The 20,347-nt window shown below is 42.4% G+C and overlaps 1 protein-coding gene across 9 annotated transcripts in view; it reads left to right on the top strand.

The window, feature by feature from the left end:
- KCNMA1 (potassium calcium-activated channel subfamily M alpha 1) overlaps positions 1-20,347 on the top strand; it is a 745,622-nt gene that overhangs the window by 585,517 nt on the left and 139,758 nt on the right. For all 9 annotated transcript variants that reach the window (XM_068547964.1, XM_068547957.1, XM_068547956.1 and 6 more), the window contains exons 16-17: positions 10,381-10,449; positions 19,673-19,759. In XM_068547964.1, coding sequence (XP_068404065.1) covers positions 10,381-10,449; positions 19,673-19,759 — 156 coding nt within the window. The remainder of the gene's footprint in view (positions 1-10,380; positions 10,450-19,672; positions 19,760-20,347) is intronic.

The following is a 20,347-nucleotide window of genomic DNA, read 5'->3' as shown; positions in this document are numbered from 1 at the left end:
TAGTCTGTAAATATTTCCCTTGACTGATTTGCTTGTTGACAACATGTTCCGAGAAGGAGAAGATCCCTCAGACATACCTTGTTGTCAGAGAATTTGGTGTTTGTTTGGTACAGCTTCTGGAATACAAAAACGAAAAACAGAAACCAAAATACCATCATGAAAAACTTCTGATGTGAGTGAGAATGTGTTCAACTGACTGCTGTTATTCGTTTAACACAATGATACAGCAGAGGTAGAAATAATCAATAAAGAAAGGACACTTAATGAGATTTAGGAACATCCCAAAACATTGAAGCTCTCCTCAAGCATTTGATTATCTGGAGGCTTAATTATCTGTGTTTTCTACTTTAAATTAAAGAAAAGCCATAACTCAGAGTTACCAGCAGTTTAATGATAACACTCTTCAATTCAGGTTAATTAAAGCACAGCCGTAATTAGAGTGTAGGGTTGTATATCACCAGGCTGGCACATAAGTATTTTCATTACAGTAAGAATTGGCTATTCAATTTCAAGATGACATGAAGGACGCCAAAATATATTTTCAGCTGGTTCATGTAGAAGAAAAAGAGTTGGAGAATATTCTGGGTATAATAAAGCACTGATAAAATATACAGATTTTCAGAGCCGTCTCTGTAATTATGCACGGCATTAAAACAATATGCAGCCAATAACGTCTTGAAGCATGAAAAGAAATAAATTTGCTCTTCCCTTGGGCTGGCAGAGTGCCCCCTTGCAGGGTAGGATCACCACACCGAAAAGATAGGAGTTTTCTCAGAAGCTGGGAGAGTCATTCAGTGAAAAGCTAAGGGGGCAGGATTAACGGGTGAAATCTGAGGTCGTTTCCCAAGAGAACAGATGTGGGAGGAGGAGAGAGAGAAGGGGCAGGAGGCCCCCAAGTTGAGCTTTTTAAGAATTTCGAGCAGAGAGATGCTTTCTCCGGCTCAGGTAAGACTTGCGCCAGCTTCTCTGCACCAGCCTTTGGCCTTCACGTGTGTATCACCAGAAGACGGAGCTTTGTTCCAAAAGCAATAACTAATTTAGACAAAGTGCAGTATCATTTCTAAATATTTCACTTAACATTTTCTCATTGAATCCTCACAACAATCCTGTGACGTTTATGTGAACATTACCATCCCTGGTTTATAAAGGAGGACACCGAGACTCAGAGGATGTTGCTGTCCCCTTCCAAAGCCACCTAGCAGACAAGTTACAGGACCAGGATTTTGCTGCTGGGGCCTCATGCAATTGGGAACAGCTTGGAGGATGTGGTAGATGAAGGCTGGCTAATTAAGAATCTCCTGGGGAGCTTAGTAAACAGAGAGGATTCTAGGTTCCATCTCCAGATTTTAATATCTGGGGTAGATCCCCCAAATCCGCATTTTTTTGTAGGTAAGTGGGGTGATTCTGATTCAGTCTGATGACTGGGGACCGCCCGGCAACCCTATTCTCCACACCACAGGCTGGAATAACTTCTTATTCCAACTTCGGGCTCAGTCACTGGAATGTTTCTGATTTTCGCCAAATCATAGAATTGTAGGTGGGCCACATCTTACAAGCTAATGTTAGGATTTGGGCCTTTGTGGGCACTTCCTCTCCATTGCTCCTTCTTCACGAAGGGTATTCTGCAATCTCCATGGATATAGGAATGAGTCCGCCCTCTACCATGCCAGGCAAACTGCTGACTGCTCTCCTCACTCCCCACGCCTAATCCAAATCAGAATAGGAAAAAGACGTGGGGGTACTGAGCCCTTTAATGCTCTCAGTCAGGTTTCCACTGGGGATCATAAAAGCAATTTCAGGGTGGGGAGAACAGTTAAGCACCAAATGCAGAGAAGGACAATTTAGGGTGCCACAAGCCAGATGCCTCTTGGCCTTGATGGACACTGTGGTGGGTATGTCCTGGACCTTCCTCAGGATGCTCTTAGGGTGTTCCTTTTAAGGGCCAGCAACTCCTGAGCATTTCCCTTTGGTTTTGCATAGCTGGCTTGCCCCTGGTCTGTGTGGCAGGAAGATCAAGGCAAAGGAGCTATGGGATCTGAAAGAGAGGGTGCCACCCATTGTTCTCTGAACACCAGGAAACCACCCGCTTCCTTTTCCCTCCCACTCCCCATCTTCCTCAGTAGGTGACTGTGGAAGGTGCAGATGGCTAGTGCCAGCCAAGCTTGCAGGAAGCCGGGGCTGGGATATGAGGCTATGCTTGCCACGAAGGGGTCCTATTTTTGAGTGGTTCGAATAGTAGGATGCTGTGTGATGTCAGGTAGCGTGAGCTGTGGAGTCGCAAAGGTCTGGGGTCAAACCCACTCGCTGGATGTGTGATTTGGGACAAGACAGTGGATTTCTGCCTACCTCCTTCTTTTGATAGTTACCAGCTGCCTGACCTTGGGCTCAGTGCTCCCCCCAGTTTCCTCATCTCTAAAATCGGAATGATAGAATTTGTCTCTCAGTACCAGCTAATGTCCTTTTCCCCTCTCCTGCCTATCCTCTTCCCAACACCCTTCTATTCTGCCCACTGAATATACTATAAACACCAAGAAAGAAAGAAATATATCATGACGGTTCCAGGTTTTATTTACTCTTACCTTTTAGAAAATTCTGCCATCGGTCACCAGCCAGTTAATCAGCTAGCTATTTAATGAGCTTGGGGTATTTGTGCCAGTGTGCCAGGCAAGGTGCAATTAGATTTGATCAAGTATATGCTCATTAAAAGATTAATAGCAATACTTTCAAATGCCAAGGAAAAGATTCTGTTTCCCTGCAGCTGCTGCCTTCTGAGAGTTTGCAGTCTGGCGAAAGGAAATAATACCCATCCTCAGGGAGAGATGAGCGCCCATTGATGAGTGTTTGATGGATGCACACAGCCGGGGGACAGATGCTGAGAGCTCCCTGCAGGCTGGGGTGGCCAGGAGAGGCTTCCTGGAAGAGGTGATACTTGAGCTGTACCTTGTATGGAGGTTGGGTTCAGAGAAGGAATAAAGAGGGAAGAGGGAATTGTAAGTGATAGGGAACCAGGAGGCTGGGAGCCACAGAGAACTCTCTCAACACCCAGGTCTCTGAGATTTTCCAGCGAGAACAAGTTGATTTCCCCTTTAGATGGGAGAAGGAGAAAAATCAGAGTTCTTTTGGCATGTGATGTTTTCAGGGGGAAACAGCGGTAGTGTTTTTATTATGAGAACTAGCAAATGAGAGGATGTACCCCCCCTGCCTCCAGGTAGGAAAGTGAGGGCAGAGGAGGGAGGTGGGGAAGGAGGAGAGGAGGAAGCCACAGGTTCACAGGTTTGGCTACTGCAAGAATGCCATGTGCCAGGTCCTGAATCTCATGGTGAGCAGATCAGTCAGTCAGTCATCACTTGCAAAATACAAACGCTTAATTGTATCAGGTTTTATAGCTCAGAGGGGATTAGGACAAAAGATGTATTTGAAATACTGCGTGTCTCTGTGTCCCCCTGCAGCTGTTACAATTCAGATTTGATGTGGAGTATTTAATGCCTAGGTAGCTTGAGGAACTCTGACCAGATCTTCCCTATGCTAAAGGACAGGAGTTCTGCCCTCCAGCCCAAATGCAAGCCTGGATGCTTCTGTGCTGGTTTAGACAGTGCGGGGTCTGCAGGGCACGGTTCTCCTTCCCCTCATCCACCTGCATTCGGGGCCCTAACATTGAGAAAATCATGCTCTCGTCCCGTGTTGTTTGGCATGGACAGATCTTTCCAGGGAAGCCACTTGAGGAAACTTAAATTTAAGACTGCCTAGAGAAAGCTGGGTCTCTTGCCCAGTGAAAGCTACAGCTAGTTTAACTTGAGTTCTGTGAAATCAGTAGTTCTTAGAGAAGGGCATCCGAATTTGAACATGGAGCAGAAAGAAGTCAGCAGATTCTATTGTTATATGGTAGATTTATTTAGCCAGGCTGCAGAAACGAACATTTTATGAGAACTTATGGAGAGGCTTGAGTCTCATCTTTAAAACATATTTTTCCTCAAAGAACTGGCCCTATTCATCCAATTATTTGGGGGTATTATAATTAGGACTGAGCATATATGAACACAGATAGGAATGCATTTATGATTATTTCTATTACAGGGATTCAGAAAGTGACCGATAATCCTTCCACATGTGAATAAACCAGTGGCCATAAAATCTATTAAAACCCTTAATCGAAGGCTACAGAGGCAGTGGCGATTCTAGAATTCTCTACAGGAAGGGTCAGGGAGGCAGTCCAGTAGGAAATACTGGGGCTTGACTTGATGCTGGGTACACATAGCAAACACACAGTTTACATTTTGTATTTCTGATTAATAATAATAGCAAGGCTTTCTAAAAAATGCATTTACTGACATTTTAGGCAAATGTTAATTGTCCATATGAAAGAATGTAATTATATTTAAATTCAAGTGTCTTAGGTGTGCTAGTGGAGATATTATGAGAGTGGGTGTGTTCAAAGCTGGGGGTGTTCTAAAGCCTTCCCACTCCACCTCTATGAAAGCTGCTGGGAAATCTGAACAACATTTTCATGGGCATTTTAAATCACTTCCATTTTCCTGGTGCTGAGTCTTACAAATCCCGCTGGTTCAAATTTTCTTCAACTAGATGTTTCCATTTTGAGAGCCTATCATTTTAAATCAAAGCTCCTAAATGTGAATCTTTTTTTCATTTTAGCCCCTAGATCCTAAAGATCTGGTTCCCTAATGCGCAGTATTTACATCCTCATCTACTCTGATTACATGTATCAGCCTGACATTCCCAGGGTCCCTCTGGACAACTGAAGAGGGGCTGGCGCTTCGGGGAGGAGCTGGGTTTGGGGGGCACAGTGAAAGCTGCCTCTTCTGTCCTTGCCCCTTCACTCCTAGGTGAGTCATCTTTGGCAGCCCCAAACCACACCTTTGCATACCCTTCCTGAACACATTAGAAGGTGCAAACTCTACGACAGATTTCTATGCTTAATTCACACCAGCAAGCAATCTTTCTAGTCAAGGGGGCTGATTTAATAGCAAGAACAATTTATTTCCCTCTGGGTAGGTAGAAACAGTTGGACTCTAATTCTTAGGAGCCTTTGTTCAGGAACATCTGGGTTGAAACTACTGTAGTTAACAGATGATGCTGGCAGTAAAGAAAAAAAGAAAAAGAGGGCTTTGTATAATGTCAAATTTGGTAGACCTCTACTTAATAATTATCAAGAAAGCAATCTAACTTTTTTTTTTCCTTGAAAAAAGAAGTCATTTCTATTCCCCTGTAATTATTTTTGCCACAAGTGGCAACTTCCTGCATTGGACATACTGGGACATTTTATTTTAGAAACCAGGAATTAAATTCTTGCTAACTTATGGCTGATTTCATCCTGTTTATCACACTGTGGAAGCTACCTTGTTTCTCTCTTACACTCTACCTCATGCTAAGCCTCCTTTCTCTTTCCCAGCCCAGGTCTGTATATGTTTAAGCCACAAGAATGACTTTAAGGATTGGATGAGCAAAACCCATTTTGCTTTACCAGAAAAATGGTGTAAATGATGCAAGTAAATATTTAATTTCAGGACATCAATTCTAAGTAGTCCAAAGGCACATCCTTTGTAACAGGATCTGCAGAGGGTTCCAAGGAGAAATCGCTGTCTGTATCTTAGAATTGTACTTACCTCATGTCATAGCGGATTGAAGGCAAACATTAGATTCCCAGAGCATATCACTGCTATTATTTCCTTCTACGCCCTTCTTTTCCTATCTGTCTGCTTCTATCCACCAAGTTAAAAAGCATCTCGTTTCACGATGCTAGCTCACTTCCAAGCTTTCTCTGGCTGAACTAGACTTTCCTAGTTTACCACTTTATCTGTTGTGGATAATTCTAGCAAGTCATGAGAGTCTGCTCCCCATTCTTTCATCCATTTACTTAATCAGCATTTACTGAAAGCTTACTCTTTGCATTTTGCAAACTACCAGCGAGACAAGCATACATCTTGCCCTGAAGAAGCTCAGTGTAGAGGGCAGAGAGGCAAGTAAACAAGTAATTACCACACCCCACCGTACCCACTCCCTGTCTACTCACCTTGATCTGCCCTTCCCCCCAGAACCACAACAGAGGCTGTACCTCAGCGGCAGCCTTAAGCCCAGCACCCTGACCTTCGCCAATTCTCTGTGGCAGGAACTCACGAAAACCTGTGATTTTAAACAGGGAGAGACGTAGTTCTGTTTCCGGTGTAAATGGTAAATTACTCAAGATTTGTACTTCGCAGACATCCAGAGGATACTCAACTAGAGTAGGGAGTAATAGCTTAGATGCCCGTAGGGGGCAGGCAGTTAGCAACAAAGAATTAGAATGAGGAGGTCCGAGACAATAGGGGGTGGTGGAGACTGTGGCACGTTGGAGAACACATGTCCCATCCAGAGAGGTAAGTGCTTTGAAGTTCCCAGTCCCTTTTAGCCATATGGAATGTGGCTCCAGTATGGCCATATCTGATTTATCAAGGAAAGCTGAAAAGCTCGCTTTTATATGAAATCACCTGTTGGTATCTAATTCTAGATTTTTTTTTTTTTTTCCTTAAATGCTGTACTGACCAAACAGAACATGTCTGCATGTTGGGTTTCTGGCAACCACTTCATTTCCTTTGCTTTTATAAGAAGCATCTGTGTAGCATACTGCCTTGAGACTTGATTTCCACTTCTGACATTTCTACATGAAAATTGTTTAACCTTGAACAAGTTGTTTGATTTCCACTTTTGGCTTTTTTCCATAAAGGCCATTTAACCTTGAACAAGTCGCTTTTCCTTCTTCGGACCTCAGTTTGTTATCTGTACGAGAAGGGCAGGACCAGCCAATCTTGAAGTGCCTGAGTCTGAAAATCTATGGTTGCGGCACTGTTTGCATGTACAGGCATACCTCTTTTTATTACACTTGGCTTTATTGCACTTTGCAGATACTGCATTTTTTTTTTTTTTTTTTTTTTTTACAAATTGAAGGTTTGTGGCAACCCTGTTCAAGCCAGACTATCAGTGCCATTTTTCCAACAGTATTTGCTCACTTCATGTCTCTGTGTCACATTTTGGTAATTCTCACAATATTTCAAACTTTTTCATTATTACTATATTTGTTATGGTGATCTGTGATCAGTGATCTTTGATGTTACTATTGTAATTGTTTTGGGTTTTTTTTTAGCAATAGAGTATTTTTTAATTAAGGTGTGTTCATTTGTTTTTTAGACATAATGCTATTGCACACTAATAGACTATAGTGTAAACATAACTTTTATATGCACTGTGAAACCAAAAAATTCACCTTACTTGCTTTATTGTGATAATTGCTTTATTGTGGTGGCCTGGACCGAACCCACAATATCTCCAAGGTCTGCCTATGATCACTTTGTTTACATCACTCTGTCCCTCTCTTCTTAGTCCCTTTGGCCAGTGAACAAAGGCTTGTTTTAGGTCAGAGCGTCCTTAAAAAGAGGCTTCTATAAGGCCATGTAGAATCACTTTAGATATTGATTTGAAAGTTACAAAAGAGGACTCAGATGGCTGGTCCGCCCTGTGCTAGGTAAGGAATATGCCCAAGGCCATGTAGATTTTATTGACTTTTCTGAGTTAGGAAGCTCCTTTCTTTTTATATCTAAGTGGTAAATGATATCGTAGTAGCTAGGAAGACATAATCCACAATTACTATGAACTGTTTCTTCCCTTCTCACCAATAGGGTCAGGTCATTAAAGCAATTAAGATCCTTGATCCCATGAACCACCAGAATCCCAAATCGGAGTGGCCATTGCTCATAGGATTTCAGCAAATCAGCATCTTCATGATCTATGCTAAGTTAAGATCAGCCTTCTCCTTGAGTTTGGCACTTAGTTGTTATTTACATTAGAAAGTGGTTACTTAATCTGGTAATTTGTTTCAACAAATATGGCATAAGCCACCTGATATTTTAAACAATTTAAGCTCCAGAGGTTAACAACAGCCCCGTAAAGGGTACGTGTTAGCGGTGCTCTATGGAACATAAATTAAGAAGAGCATTTTTCCAGCTGTAGTTGGGTATGTGGGTTGGTGTTTCAGCAAACTGCATAATCAGCACAAAACCCAGGTCATTAGAGTCTGCTGGCAGGAATCAGAAAATCTGCAAATCACTGGGAGAGCCCAAATACGCCTGCCTGGATGGAAGTGGTCCTTTGAAATCTGACTGTCTGTTTACAGCAATACAGGGGATCATGACCTCCCAGGCAGGAATGAGCGACTGGTCTTATTCCCACTGCAGAGCTTGAGGCCTTCACCAGCACCTTACCTGCAAGCAACACATACACGGGTCCAGCGCATCTGATTGTGTCACTTTTCTATTTAGGACCAACCCAGAGCCTCCCATTCCACTTAGAATAAGCTGCAGATTCCTTGCTGTGGCTGGCAAAGTCTTCATGATCTTGTTCCCACCTAGTTCCCTGACCTAATCACTGTCACTCTCGACTTTGCACACTCAGCTGCAGCCTCTCTGGCCTTAATGCTGGTCCTCAAACACCCCGACTTCCTTCCTACCTCAGGGCCCTTGCACTTGCTGTTTCCACTCCCTAGAGAGCTCTTGGCCCAGATCCTCTCATTGCCGGCCTCTTCTCATCATGCTCCAGTGCTCTGTGCCTTTGTGTTACTTTTTCGGAAAGGTCTTCCTGGACCATCGCAGATAACACACGTTCCCAGTTACTCTTTATCCTCTTAGGTGTTTTATTTTCTGCACAGTACTTGTTCTCATCCGGAAATGTATCATGTATTCACTGGTATATTTGCTTATTGTCTGTCTCTCCGAATATAAAATAGGCTTCACTGGGACAAAGATATTGTATATCCTGCCAGGTACGAACTGGGGACTTTGGGCAAGTTACGTGGGCTCTCTGAGCCTTAGTTTCATCACCTGTAAAATAGAAATACCAATAGAAGTGTGAATAACTGGGGTCGTATCTCCGTCTTAGGGATATTGTGGGGATGAAATGAGAACAGCAAGGCCCTGACCTGTGACCCAGCACCTCCTTCCCCTTACAGTGCTGGGGCTGAATAACCATCAATTCATTTCTCAATCTGTCAGCCAACCAATGTTTTACTATCCCAAAGTCCTTAAAACATAAACAATAATGCCCATTTTAGAAACTTGTGATATGTAATGTATATAATTCTTTTTCTGTTTATGTGAACTTTTATTTCTGTGAGTTTATAAATACATGTTTTCACCTAACTGTATCAGGTTATTTACATATTTGTACCTATATAATAATATTTGTTGATCTTATACCTTGAAATATTCTTTGAAAAGTCATTTTGAATGCTAATATTATATTGTACCCTACTTTATCTAACCATTGCCTTTTTATTGGACATTTAAGTTGCTTTCAGTTTTTTTACTCTGTATTAGTAGTACTTCCTTGAACATCTCTATGCATAAATACTTTACTGAACCTTTTTTTATTTTCTTAGAACCGAACCCCAGTAAGTGGAAATCATTCATTTCTTGAGTTTCTCTGTATCAGGGGTTCCATGTAGAGCACTATGGGGAATTCCAAACAAGTCCAAAGCTCTTGAAGTCACACTGGTTGAGGAGATAAAGTTCAGACACGTGAAACAGTAGGAGGCAACCACAGCCAGTGTAAAATCAACTAAGGGCTAAACAATGTGATTGCAGACAAGGTGCTGGAGGAGTTCTGAGACAGAAAATCAGAGGGTGGCAGTAGCCCGAGAAGGCCTACATGGAAGGTTAGATTTGATGTGGGCCTGGAATTTGGGTTGGAAGGAGAGGAGAAGGCATTCCAGAGGTAGGAACCACGTGAGTGAAGGCCTGGAGGCAGGGGCCAGCCAGCCTCTAAGCAGTCTGGGCTGCGGGCAAGAGCACCGGACAGATGCGGTGAGACAGCTTGGATGGAGCCAGGAGTAACAGTGCCGTCGTCATGTGCTGGGCACTTAACACGGAGGCTAAGGATTATTACCATCATTCCAAGCGCACAGGGGTCCGCTCAGAACAACAATATGAGCCATTTGTACGAAAGACCGAAATGGAATCCAGATAACAGGTCCAGCTGCTCCAAATACCTCCCTCCCCCTGCAGTTAACATTTTACTACCCAACCGAGTAACTAATGAATCTGGCCCAGCATAAATCCCCAGGCACAAAGCCCTGCTTCAGGTCTGTGTCTAGACATCCAGACCTGAGTGCAATTTGCACTTTGAGCATTCAGCACCTTATCACTTGTGAGAAATCAAGTTTAATGGGGAGGATGGGGAGGTGTGGCTCACATCGCCCTCCCTCTGGCACAGTGACTGTAGCATGCGGGTCCCTTGGGTAATGACCGCATCAGGAGATGGAAAGGTCGTCACGGTGTTTGTTCTGTGGCTCTGGTCGTTCTGAAGCACTGACTGGGAGGTTTCTCCGTCTCATTGCAGGCTGTGTTTTGTGAAGCTCAAGCTTCTAATGATAGCCATTGAGTACAAGTCCGCCAACCGAGAGAGCCGGTAAGTTTGCCGTGACCCAGCGGCTGGCTGACGTTTATGATGGTAAGAGTGCGGACTGGGAACGTTCAGTCCACTTCTTCCTTACGCGTTATTTATTTGTTTGGAACCCTAATGCAACACCTCTCTGACTCGAAGGCACGTTTCAAGGTGTGTTCAGGCAGACACTGCCGCTTCTATCCCAGGCACGCCTGGCATCCCAAGCCCCACTGGGCACCCAAAGAGTATTTCTCCGGGGGAAAGGGATGAGGCATCCAGATCTCTAACCGATCATGCCAACTTACACTTTTCACCCTCTAAGTATAAAACCGGGGACAGACCCTGCGCTTAGACCCATTTTTACTGCTGTGATCAAAAAGCAGGTGGACTCTGGCCTCCTTCATAGCAGGCATGGGGCAGAGTCGTGATGGGAGTTTCCAGCTCTCTTGATAGCCAAATTACAAGCAGCCTATTGTGTACCATATGTTTCTCTCCCGGTGCAACTGAAATCCATGTGGCATGAATATCAGCTTCATGGAAATTAGCCAGGAGAGCAGGGCTTGGAGGCAGGAGCCCTCTTTATTTATTTATTTTGCACTTAATTATGTGCAAATCAGACTGATGAGGGACTGGGTCTGGTCGAAATAGATAACACCCCAGTCAATATACGAGTTTGCGCTGAAAGAATTAATTAATTAATTAATTAATTAATTACTGCGTTGCATTAACAAGGAATTTTGTTGGAGTACTGTATGCATTACAGACATAAGAGAGATGATTTTTGCTCCCCAGTTCTTATCAATAGTTTTGGAAGAAAGAGCTCACTGAGAAATGCTCAGGCTTGTGTCCTCTGAAAGGACAACCATGCTTTTTTCCTAGCTGTGCTAAAAAGTCTTCCTTTAGGTGCCCAAGGGAAGGGTGCAGATACCCTCCGACATACGCCTTAATAACTGAGCAGAGCGCAGGGCGAGACTAGAAGGTTCCTGCTATCATCATTTAAGGAGTTTTCATTGTCTGGGTGAATGACTCAATAAAGCCCCAAATGTGCAGTCCGTGTCTCTATGACCAACAACAAAAAAAACCAAAACAAACACTGGATTGTAAGCCCGTCAATCCAATGTTCTCTGTTACCTTACCCACCAGATCAGATTGCTCCCAAAGTCAATCTGATCACATGTTAAACTATTTTGAAAATCCAAATCAACCAAAAGGAAGACAAAATGGTAGATTTGGTGGCCACATGGTAGACCATGGTTGTAGCAGTTAACAACTATTTATGCAGATATACATCTTCCTTCTCTGTGCTGGCAAAGTGAAAAATATTATTTGCAAAAAACCCGAGTGTCCTTGGCGCTTTGCTGTTCAACAGGTAAGGTGGATGTTTCTGGGATTGCGGCTTGCCCATGTTGTTGCCAGTACACACCTGTACCTGTGTAGGGGAAATGTGTATCCTGGGTTTCTGCAAATGATATTCTTCATGTTGCCAAGTCAGTAAATCTTTGTGTAATTCAGTGTTCTCTCTGTATCACTTCTGTGCATCTCTTAAAAAAAATAAAGTCACGATGCAGGTGATCCTGAATAGTACTTCTCCACCATTCTGGAATAATTTCACGGCAGGAGACTGCATCCTGAACCTTGACCAGCCATCTTCCACCTGCCATCTTTTGGTCACAAGGAGGGAAAGAGAAAGGCTGTTAATGGTTCGGTGTGAATCCACTGTCACCATTCTAAGAAAAATAACTCAGAGCTTTCTCTGAAGACACAATCTCTTCTTTGATGGATGTTCCCATTAATTCACAAATCTGAGATGTTTTCGACAAAGCCAGATTTATACATACAGATAGTAGTTTTTTAGAATTTCCTTTTTCAGGAAAGGGAGAAAAGAACTTGTTTGGCTTGGTTTTGGCTTTCTGTGTGCAGCTGCCAGCTTTAATCCTCAAACGTGGCTTGGTCTCAGTGTGGAGGCACATTGGTTCTTCTGGAAAAAGGTGTGCTGGAGGGAATGTGGAACATGCCTCCGAGAAAACACAGGACTTAAACACAATATCCATGTTAAAAAGAACTGAGTTTCTGACCTTCCTGACATAATAGTTTTGATTTTGTTTTTCATTTAAAAATGTCCCATTTCCCTTCCTCTCCCATTTCCTAAGTGATCGGGTGTGAAAATTCGGAGAACCCCACTTCTCTTTTCCACGCCCACCCCGTGCCTCCGACCTGTGTGAACTGCCTCCTTTGTTGCTGTTATCCCATGATACTGTTTCCATGCTTTGTTGAAAAACCTTGTTTTCACACACATCCTTCAGATAATTTGAAACAAAGGTTTTATTCCTTCTATCCTTCTGGTGTCAGTCAATTTATTATCCAATTGTTTGATTTTCAATTCTTTTCTTGTCGTTTTGCAGAAGCCGAAAGCGGTATGCTCTCTTCGTTAACTTTCCTCCCAACTTCCACCCTCCGTCTTCACGTCTAACCACAGGACTAACCCTTTGCCAAGAATTCAGGAAGACAGAGATTATACATATATGTGTATATGTATATATAATCTCATTCCCTTGTCTAGTATATACATATATATGTATATATATGTATTTTTATATACAAACCTCTCTCCAACCAGAGTCCATAAAAATTGAAAGTAGCATATTGCTTTTCTTGTTTGATTTGTTGATTCTTTTGGATGACGCACTAACTTCTTTGCAGGAAACCTACACAAAAACAGAGGCCCAATCCTGTTTTCAGTCATGGCACCACCGATGGGAACAAATGCTATTAGAGTTGACAAAGGAGGACGCTTCTCTCCAGCCCTTGGTGTCTGTTTCTGTCCTGTCCTGATGTGTCTTGGTGCCATTTGTCTGCATACCACATCCACGTTCCCAGTGACCTCCTCTGCCCTGTGTCCGGTTTCCCGTTTGTAGAGCTGAATTTGTGTCCGTTTATCCACAAAACAGAGACCAAGCCCTTACACTTAACTGTTCTTCCTTACGCTAATTTTGATGATAACATTTGGCATACTTTCTCTCTGAGCCAGTACTCAGTACAGACTTAGAACACTGCTACTAAATCTCCAGATCATCACATTTGATTTACTGAATGAGTACTGTTTATTGAGATGAATTCATCATGGCTTTCTTTCTTCCCAGTGTGTTTGGGCATATTTCTTAATATGAAGTAGCTCAGCTTTCACCACGTGACCTCACCCTGTTTTGCTGCTGTTTTACGTTGCACGAAGCATGACCAAATCCTCATCGATAGATTTTTTTTTTCAACTTTTTGGGTTAATATTTCCAGTGGCATTTTCTCGAAGACAGTACTGTTGAAAACATACTATTGAGATGCCTACTCGTTCATCTTCTCTAGAGTTGTTTTGCTCTGTGATTGTAATCACTGTCATGTGTTTGTGTTTGTAATTGTGTGTGTGTGTGTGTGTATTTGTCTGGAACTCTTTCCAAAGTCAGATTCTTCTGTGATTTTCTTGAGTAGAGGTGGCTTCCTGTCAGTTTGGTATTATTGATATGATCCAACTGCGAGAAGTTACTGCAACACTTTGCATCTTCAAAGGTCCACAGTGGTTGCACCTCTGCTGTTGGCTTTTGGCCTTTGAGTGCTTTTATCTTGTGGTGAAGGCATGTTGTGACGTAGGCATGACTTGTCCTGAAGCGTATCAGAAAGTGACACGGCTTGCTCCCAGAACCAAATATCCAGCATGGTCCTTCCCAAATGAACTCTCTTCCCCATCCCAAATGGCTACTCTTTTCCTTATGTGCAAAATAGATTTAAAAATGCCATTTCTAAAATTACCGAGATGGATTCAGGCTAAACAAGTCCTTGCCCCTGTCATTGGCAGACCACAGTGGCAGTCATTTGAGTGTGACCAACTGGGAGCAATCTTTATCATACTGTCTCTGTGTCAGTGAATTGGGCTCAAATATATTGAACCATGGACTACACACTGTGCTTTTACATATATTCTGTAAGAAAAGTGCGTGTGTCTAGTTGTGTGGGACTCCAGCAGAATATATTTTAAAGCATAGAAGTAATGAAAAGTGTCAGAAAGGCAATAAGATTTGAGATTTGGGGTTTATGTAGGCTGTGCCCTAACACAGCCCATAAACTGCAGGGCAACAATTGGGTCAAACAAAGTCCCATGCAATAGCAATCATCTGTGACCTTGTGTGGTCAGAAAGTCCACTTCCCAGTGGCATGATTCATCTGGGCACAGCATGAACTGAAGTTTTAGATGGTTCTTATCTTCTTGCTCTAGTTAATGAAGTCCCATTAGCTTGCTAGACACAGATATAATTACCATGTTATCAAGTACAAACTATCTTCTCATGTGAGTGATATTTTTGTAATTGCTCAGGGAATGGTACGCTACACCTATCAAAATTGGGGGGCGGGGAGGAGAGAAATATGCACCTGTCATATTTATCCATAATGGATAAAAGTTTCCTTTAAAAAAATATCTGTTTCAGTTGAATTACTGATCCTTTGTTGTCTCCAAAAACAGCAAACAAGTAAATTTTATGATGACTGAAGAAGGGATAACTAGATGTTTCCCAGTTATTATGCATGAGTGGTGGAGAAAGGGAATAAATCATTTTGCCCCATCAAGCCCCAAATCTCCAACCTGACCAATGTTCAGCAAGAGATACACCATGAAATGAGTTGCAGCTTGAGAGCTGGAGCTCCCTTCCCGGAGGAACCCGACAGGGTGTTTCCCTGTTAGACTGAGCCCTGCTAGCAGTTTCATGTGAATGTATTTCATGTTTAGGAACTCATATTTCAGTTTCTAAGTGAGTGGTGTTTTCAATATTGAAATCAGTTGTTCCAACTCCCCAAGTGACATGCCGTTTATATATCTGTATATTTACATATTTATACTTAATGCACCTGGGAGATTCTTAGCTCATTTGCCAAGCCCCTAGAAGAGGTGTGGTCACTCCTTTGATAGGCCCGACTGGTAAGAATTGCAGCTTGCTCTTTGAAAGAACAGCTGTGACTACCTTTCTCTTTATTAGAGAGGGAAAGAAGACACTTTTGGAACTGAGACCACTGCTTATGGTTTTCATTCGTTCAACAGATAGTTGAAATGTGCCTATTGCATGCAGGGCTCTAAGCTGGCTACTATGAGAAACTTGTTTACAAAAGTAAATAAAATAGGATTATGTTTTTCACTCTTTTACTTAACTATGGGTTCCCTACAGAAAATACATCTTTGCTTCATGGAGTGGATAAGGGGCCAAAGAATAAGTCTAGATACAGAACTAGTTTGAGAGCAAAGGAAAAAAAGAGAGAGAGAGCAAGAATCCTTGGGGAAGGGACCACACCAGCCCTTTGCCTCCAGCTGTTACTGAATGTTTTCAGTTGAAATTAACAAGGTCATAAAAGAAAGAGGATAATTTATAGTTCCTTGAACTGAGAGAAAGTCCACCCCTGCCAAGAAGATGTCCCCATTGGAATTCTGCTAATTGATATATGGACTTTTTTCTTAGAGATTTTCTTGATTCTTCACATGACACATCTTGAAGTTTATCTCTGATAAGCTAGTGAATTAGACAAAATTGGAGCAAAAGCCTGATTTAAAGTGAGGCACAAGGAGGGAGACTTTTGGCAGCCGTAAGAGCCAAACAAACTTAACATTGGATAGTCTTTTGAGATCAAAGATCTTTGGCAAGATTTACATATTCACATTAGAAGGTCAATAACATATTCTAAGGGTAGCAGGCATTTGGCAGGAAAAAAAGTTACTTCTGTCTAGGATCCTTATCTTTTTATATTTTCAAAGAGAGGAGGATTTACTCTATTTAAACTTTCTAGATTTGGAATGTGGATAGAAGACTGAATGTCTAAAATATCAAAAAGAGTAACATATTTCCTCAGAGAGACTTTGAAACTTAGTACCCTTACACAGGAAGTATTATATGCAAAGGTCCCTTGAAATCAGGGGCACCTGCTTCTTTACCAAACCCTTAAATCTGTGAGTGGAATCCAGCACAGCGAGCTTCCTTAGGTATCTAGATGTCTTTCCTTCATTGTTCTCGAGAGCTGACCTCAGTCTTTCAATTCCTGCCCAGAAGGCTGCCTTAGCCTGATCTGTATACTGCAAATGATGCAGCCTCACATCATTACATAGAGATGATATGAAGCCTCTCCCCTCTGTCCAGAAGAGAACTAGAGGGCATCCTGGAATCCCACGGTCAGTGATGTCCTTGGAGGTGCTTTCGGTACCTGAACAATCAGCCATAAGCTTTAAAGAACAGAGAGATACTCCACTGTGCAACCAATAGGCAGTCCAGATGAGCCCATCTCCAGATGTGGCGTGGAGATAAAATGTTTCAGGTACTGCGGTCGATACAGAGGTCTTTCAATGCCACTGGGATGCCTCCTAGGTAGTTTATTAGCACCAAAGGCAAAACGAGAGCTGTGATGCTGTGAGAAATTATCTACCTCTCGTTTAGTTGTTGTAATTACCTGGCTTACTATTAATAGTGACCATGTATTAAGAACCTACTATGTGGCCCTCACTCTGCACATAGTATGTACTTTAATTCTCTTAGTGACACTTTAAGCTAGTGATTATTCACCCCATTTTACAGATGAGGATAGTGAGGTTTATCGGCAGGTACATGCCCAAGGCCAGGACCTGAGCTCGGCTGCCCGACACAGGCACCTGCTCCCTTAACGGCAGCAAAACTGAGATTTGAACACAAATCTGCTCTACATCAGTGCCCAAAATCTTTCCCCTCCACCACGCTAACTTGACTAAAACAAGGCTTGAAGGCTGTAATAAATTATCTCAACCTGCCATCTCCGGAATGACAGTCCCGAATTCTCACTGTATGCCAATTCTTATTCACTGTTGCTAAAGAACAAAGGAAATGAAAAGAAACTTTCCATTGATGGGAACCATGACACAATGGGCTTGATCACTGGAGTGCAATTAATGAAGCGTATGATGTAAAAAAGGGATAACAGGGTTCTGTGCGAGGCTTGTTTTGCGCATATATGTCACCAAGACATCGATGAGTGTCAAATTTCCTCTTTTGAATTGCATTGTTAAAATCATGATAGGATTTTTTTTCACTCAGAAGCTTTTTTTACACCCTTATATGAATACACATCAAAATGTAGGCTTATCCAACTTTAAGGAATTAGTTCCTTTAAACTCCAGAAGAACCCAGAACTTTCCATATATGTCCCTATATATTATTCTGGAGTGTATAGTTCTTCACCCTGAAACTTTTTATCTCATTATAGACAGGGTATTTTGGTAAGTAGTCTTGTGTTCCATTCCATGGGGCCAGCTAAAGTGATAATTTTGGCATTTTGGGGGCATTTTTTTGCAATAATAAATAATAAAAATAATCACTAATATGCATTGAGCTTCCTGTGCGTCATCTCCCTTAATCCTCTGAAAAAAGACTGTGCTTATCTTCATCTCCATCTCATAGGTGAGGCAGTTGAGTTCTAGGAAGATTTAGCACCTTGCCCAAAGTCAGACAGCTACTGAATGGCAGGGCTGGAATTTGGACATAATTTCTGATTGCAGAACCAGGGCACAGAAGAACTGCCATGCAGGCAAGGGGGCAGGAGAGTGCAAAATCCAGCATCCTGCCTTTCTACAACATTCCACTTATTTGGATTTGAAAAAGGGATCCATCTAAACTGTGATAAACTCTGACCCTTTTCCTCCCATGATCCTGAAAAGTCAGAGGGCTCTTAAACCAAGGTGAAGGGCTGTAGTAGGGGTGATTGGGAGGTGCCTGTACGGAGCTTCTGTGCTGTTGCAAGCTGTGCTGTTGGCATGGCCTGCTGCTTCCTGACTGGCGAGGAATCTCACTGTTGTCTCTGGTTCTAGGGCAGAACACTCAAATCTTCATGGACTCTTGCTATTATTTAGTGTTAATCGCAACGACGTCACAGGATTGGTTTCCCCCTGTCAGGTCTTGTTACGGGTAATGATGGAACTTCTTGTGACCACAGACATTTTGCAGTAATGATCTGCTGTGAGTTCTCCGAACAGAACAAAGTTTCATCTGGGTCCTTCCTGTCTCGCTACAGACACATCACTCTGTTGGCCGCGGCACTTTCTGGGAATGGTTTTACCAGCAGTTAAAGATTACACGTTAAATAGCATTCTCTGTTTTGATTGTTTTAGACAGTTGAGGACTTCCTTAAGCCTGATTCCAAACATCTATTACCTTAAACACCAGCTTTTCAGATCAAAGAATACCTCTGTCGTATCTAGTGCTGCATTTACAATGCCTCAATTCCGTGTCCATTAAGCCCAAAGCCTCATCTCAGTCTCTGTGTCAGATAGCCCTGTATTCTGCTTTTGATCTGAAGACAATTAAACTTGTTTGTTTCATCCATTTATTAGATTAGGATACACTTATCTCTTCTGTCAGTCCAAACACAACTTGGTCAGCTAATCTATTTATACCACTTTGAAATAGGACAGGGTATATTTAGGTTCATACTTCCCCGCAGGGGAAGTTTTTTTAGGGATAATTTGCATTCGTTTTCTAATTACAGTTGGCCCCAATCAGGATATACTAGACACATACCTTAATCAAACACTCCCATACATCTTTGTAAACAGCAGACTGGAATCATTAAGTATTTCCAACTGCTGGCATTTTTCTTTCTCATTGTTAGGGTGGGTCCAATTCTTTCTACCCAGGCTGCACATGGAATCCACTTCCATGTCCTTATCAATGTTATGCAGATGTTCTGTTTGCTTCTGCATTGGTTACAGGTGTCCCGTACCATTCCCTGCAGTAGTATGTGGTGTGCATATATGTATGTTTCTGTATGCATATAGGGGTCCCATTAATGCTCTGTCATCTAATGGAAAATTAGCGTAGCCAAAGCTCTGTTAGACCAATAACACTCAACATTGACCGTCAACAGCAATTGCCAAAAGGATATATTATTAGGAACTTTGCTTCAAATCAGAAGCCCATGGCAATCCCATTGTACAAACCTGGCCCTAAAACCTGGATTTGCTTTGATATCTGCAACTGGGAGTATGCCAACCTGGGAACTGGGCAGCAGACCTTTATGATGGCGTTATCCAATTAAATGTGTGGGACAGTGGATGTCAGGCTGTAGACAAAATCTTTGGGGAAAGCATTAGACTAGTGGGCCCCCTATAAAGTTAACAGTACGGTGTAGCCTTCAAGGTTTTCTTCAGAACACGATCTCATAACTATGTCTTCTTTGTTTGTTTTTGTTCACTGAGCAGTATATTAATTAATCCTGGAAACCACCTTAAGATCCAAGAAGGTACTTTAGGATTTTTCATCGCAAGCGATGCCAAAGAAGTTAAAAGGTAAGGGTTTATTTTCACTTGCCTTCCTTTTTGGCTCAGACATACGTATCTCCATCCACGGAGATACGCTTTCAATGTGTACCGGGCCCTAACCCCGAAGCTTCTTAACATGTCTGTGGGCATCAAATGGTGCTGAATCTTAGGAAGAAGAGAGTGTGCTTTCAAATGCTTTCATGGATTCCTCTTCACACAGTCAATTCCACAGCTTTGAATTAGAATAATAACATTTGAGACCTAGGAGGCCCTAGATACCTGCTCTTTCATTTTCCAGGGGAGGAAAGTGAGTCCCAGGGAGCCTAAGTGATTGTTCAAGATCATCCTGATTCTTGATGACCCAGAACAACACAACATAGGATAACCGGCCCCTTGTCTAGCGCTGTTTACTTAATATTATCCAGACAGATTTACTCGAGAATTAACTGTTTTCTACTTTAAGTGCCACATGGAATCTCAAAAGGTTTGGATTAATTTCAGATGAAATACTAAGCCGGCTGTATTTTTATTGGTGGCCTTCTAGGTAAGTGGCTGAAGTTGTCAGGTTCACTTCTTAAGCTTCTATAGGTACAGCCCAGGATTTCACTGGCCTCA

The sequence above is a fragment of the Eschrichtius robustus genome, chromosome 7, assembly GCF_028021215.1.
Source record: "Eschrichtius robustus isolate mEscRob2 chromosome 7, mEscRob2.pri, whole genome shotgun sequence".
NCBI classification, from domain to species: Eukaryota; Metazoa; Chordata; class Mammalia; order Artiodactyla; family Eschrichtiidae; genus Eschrichtius; species Eschrichtius robustus.
Note: the sequence above shows the minus strand (reverse complement) of the source record. Positions and strands in the feature narration are given on the sequence as shown.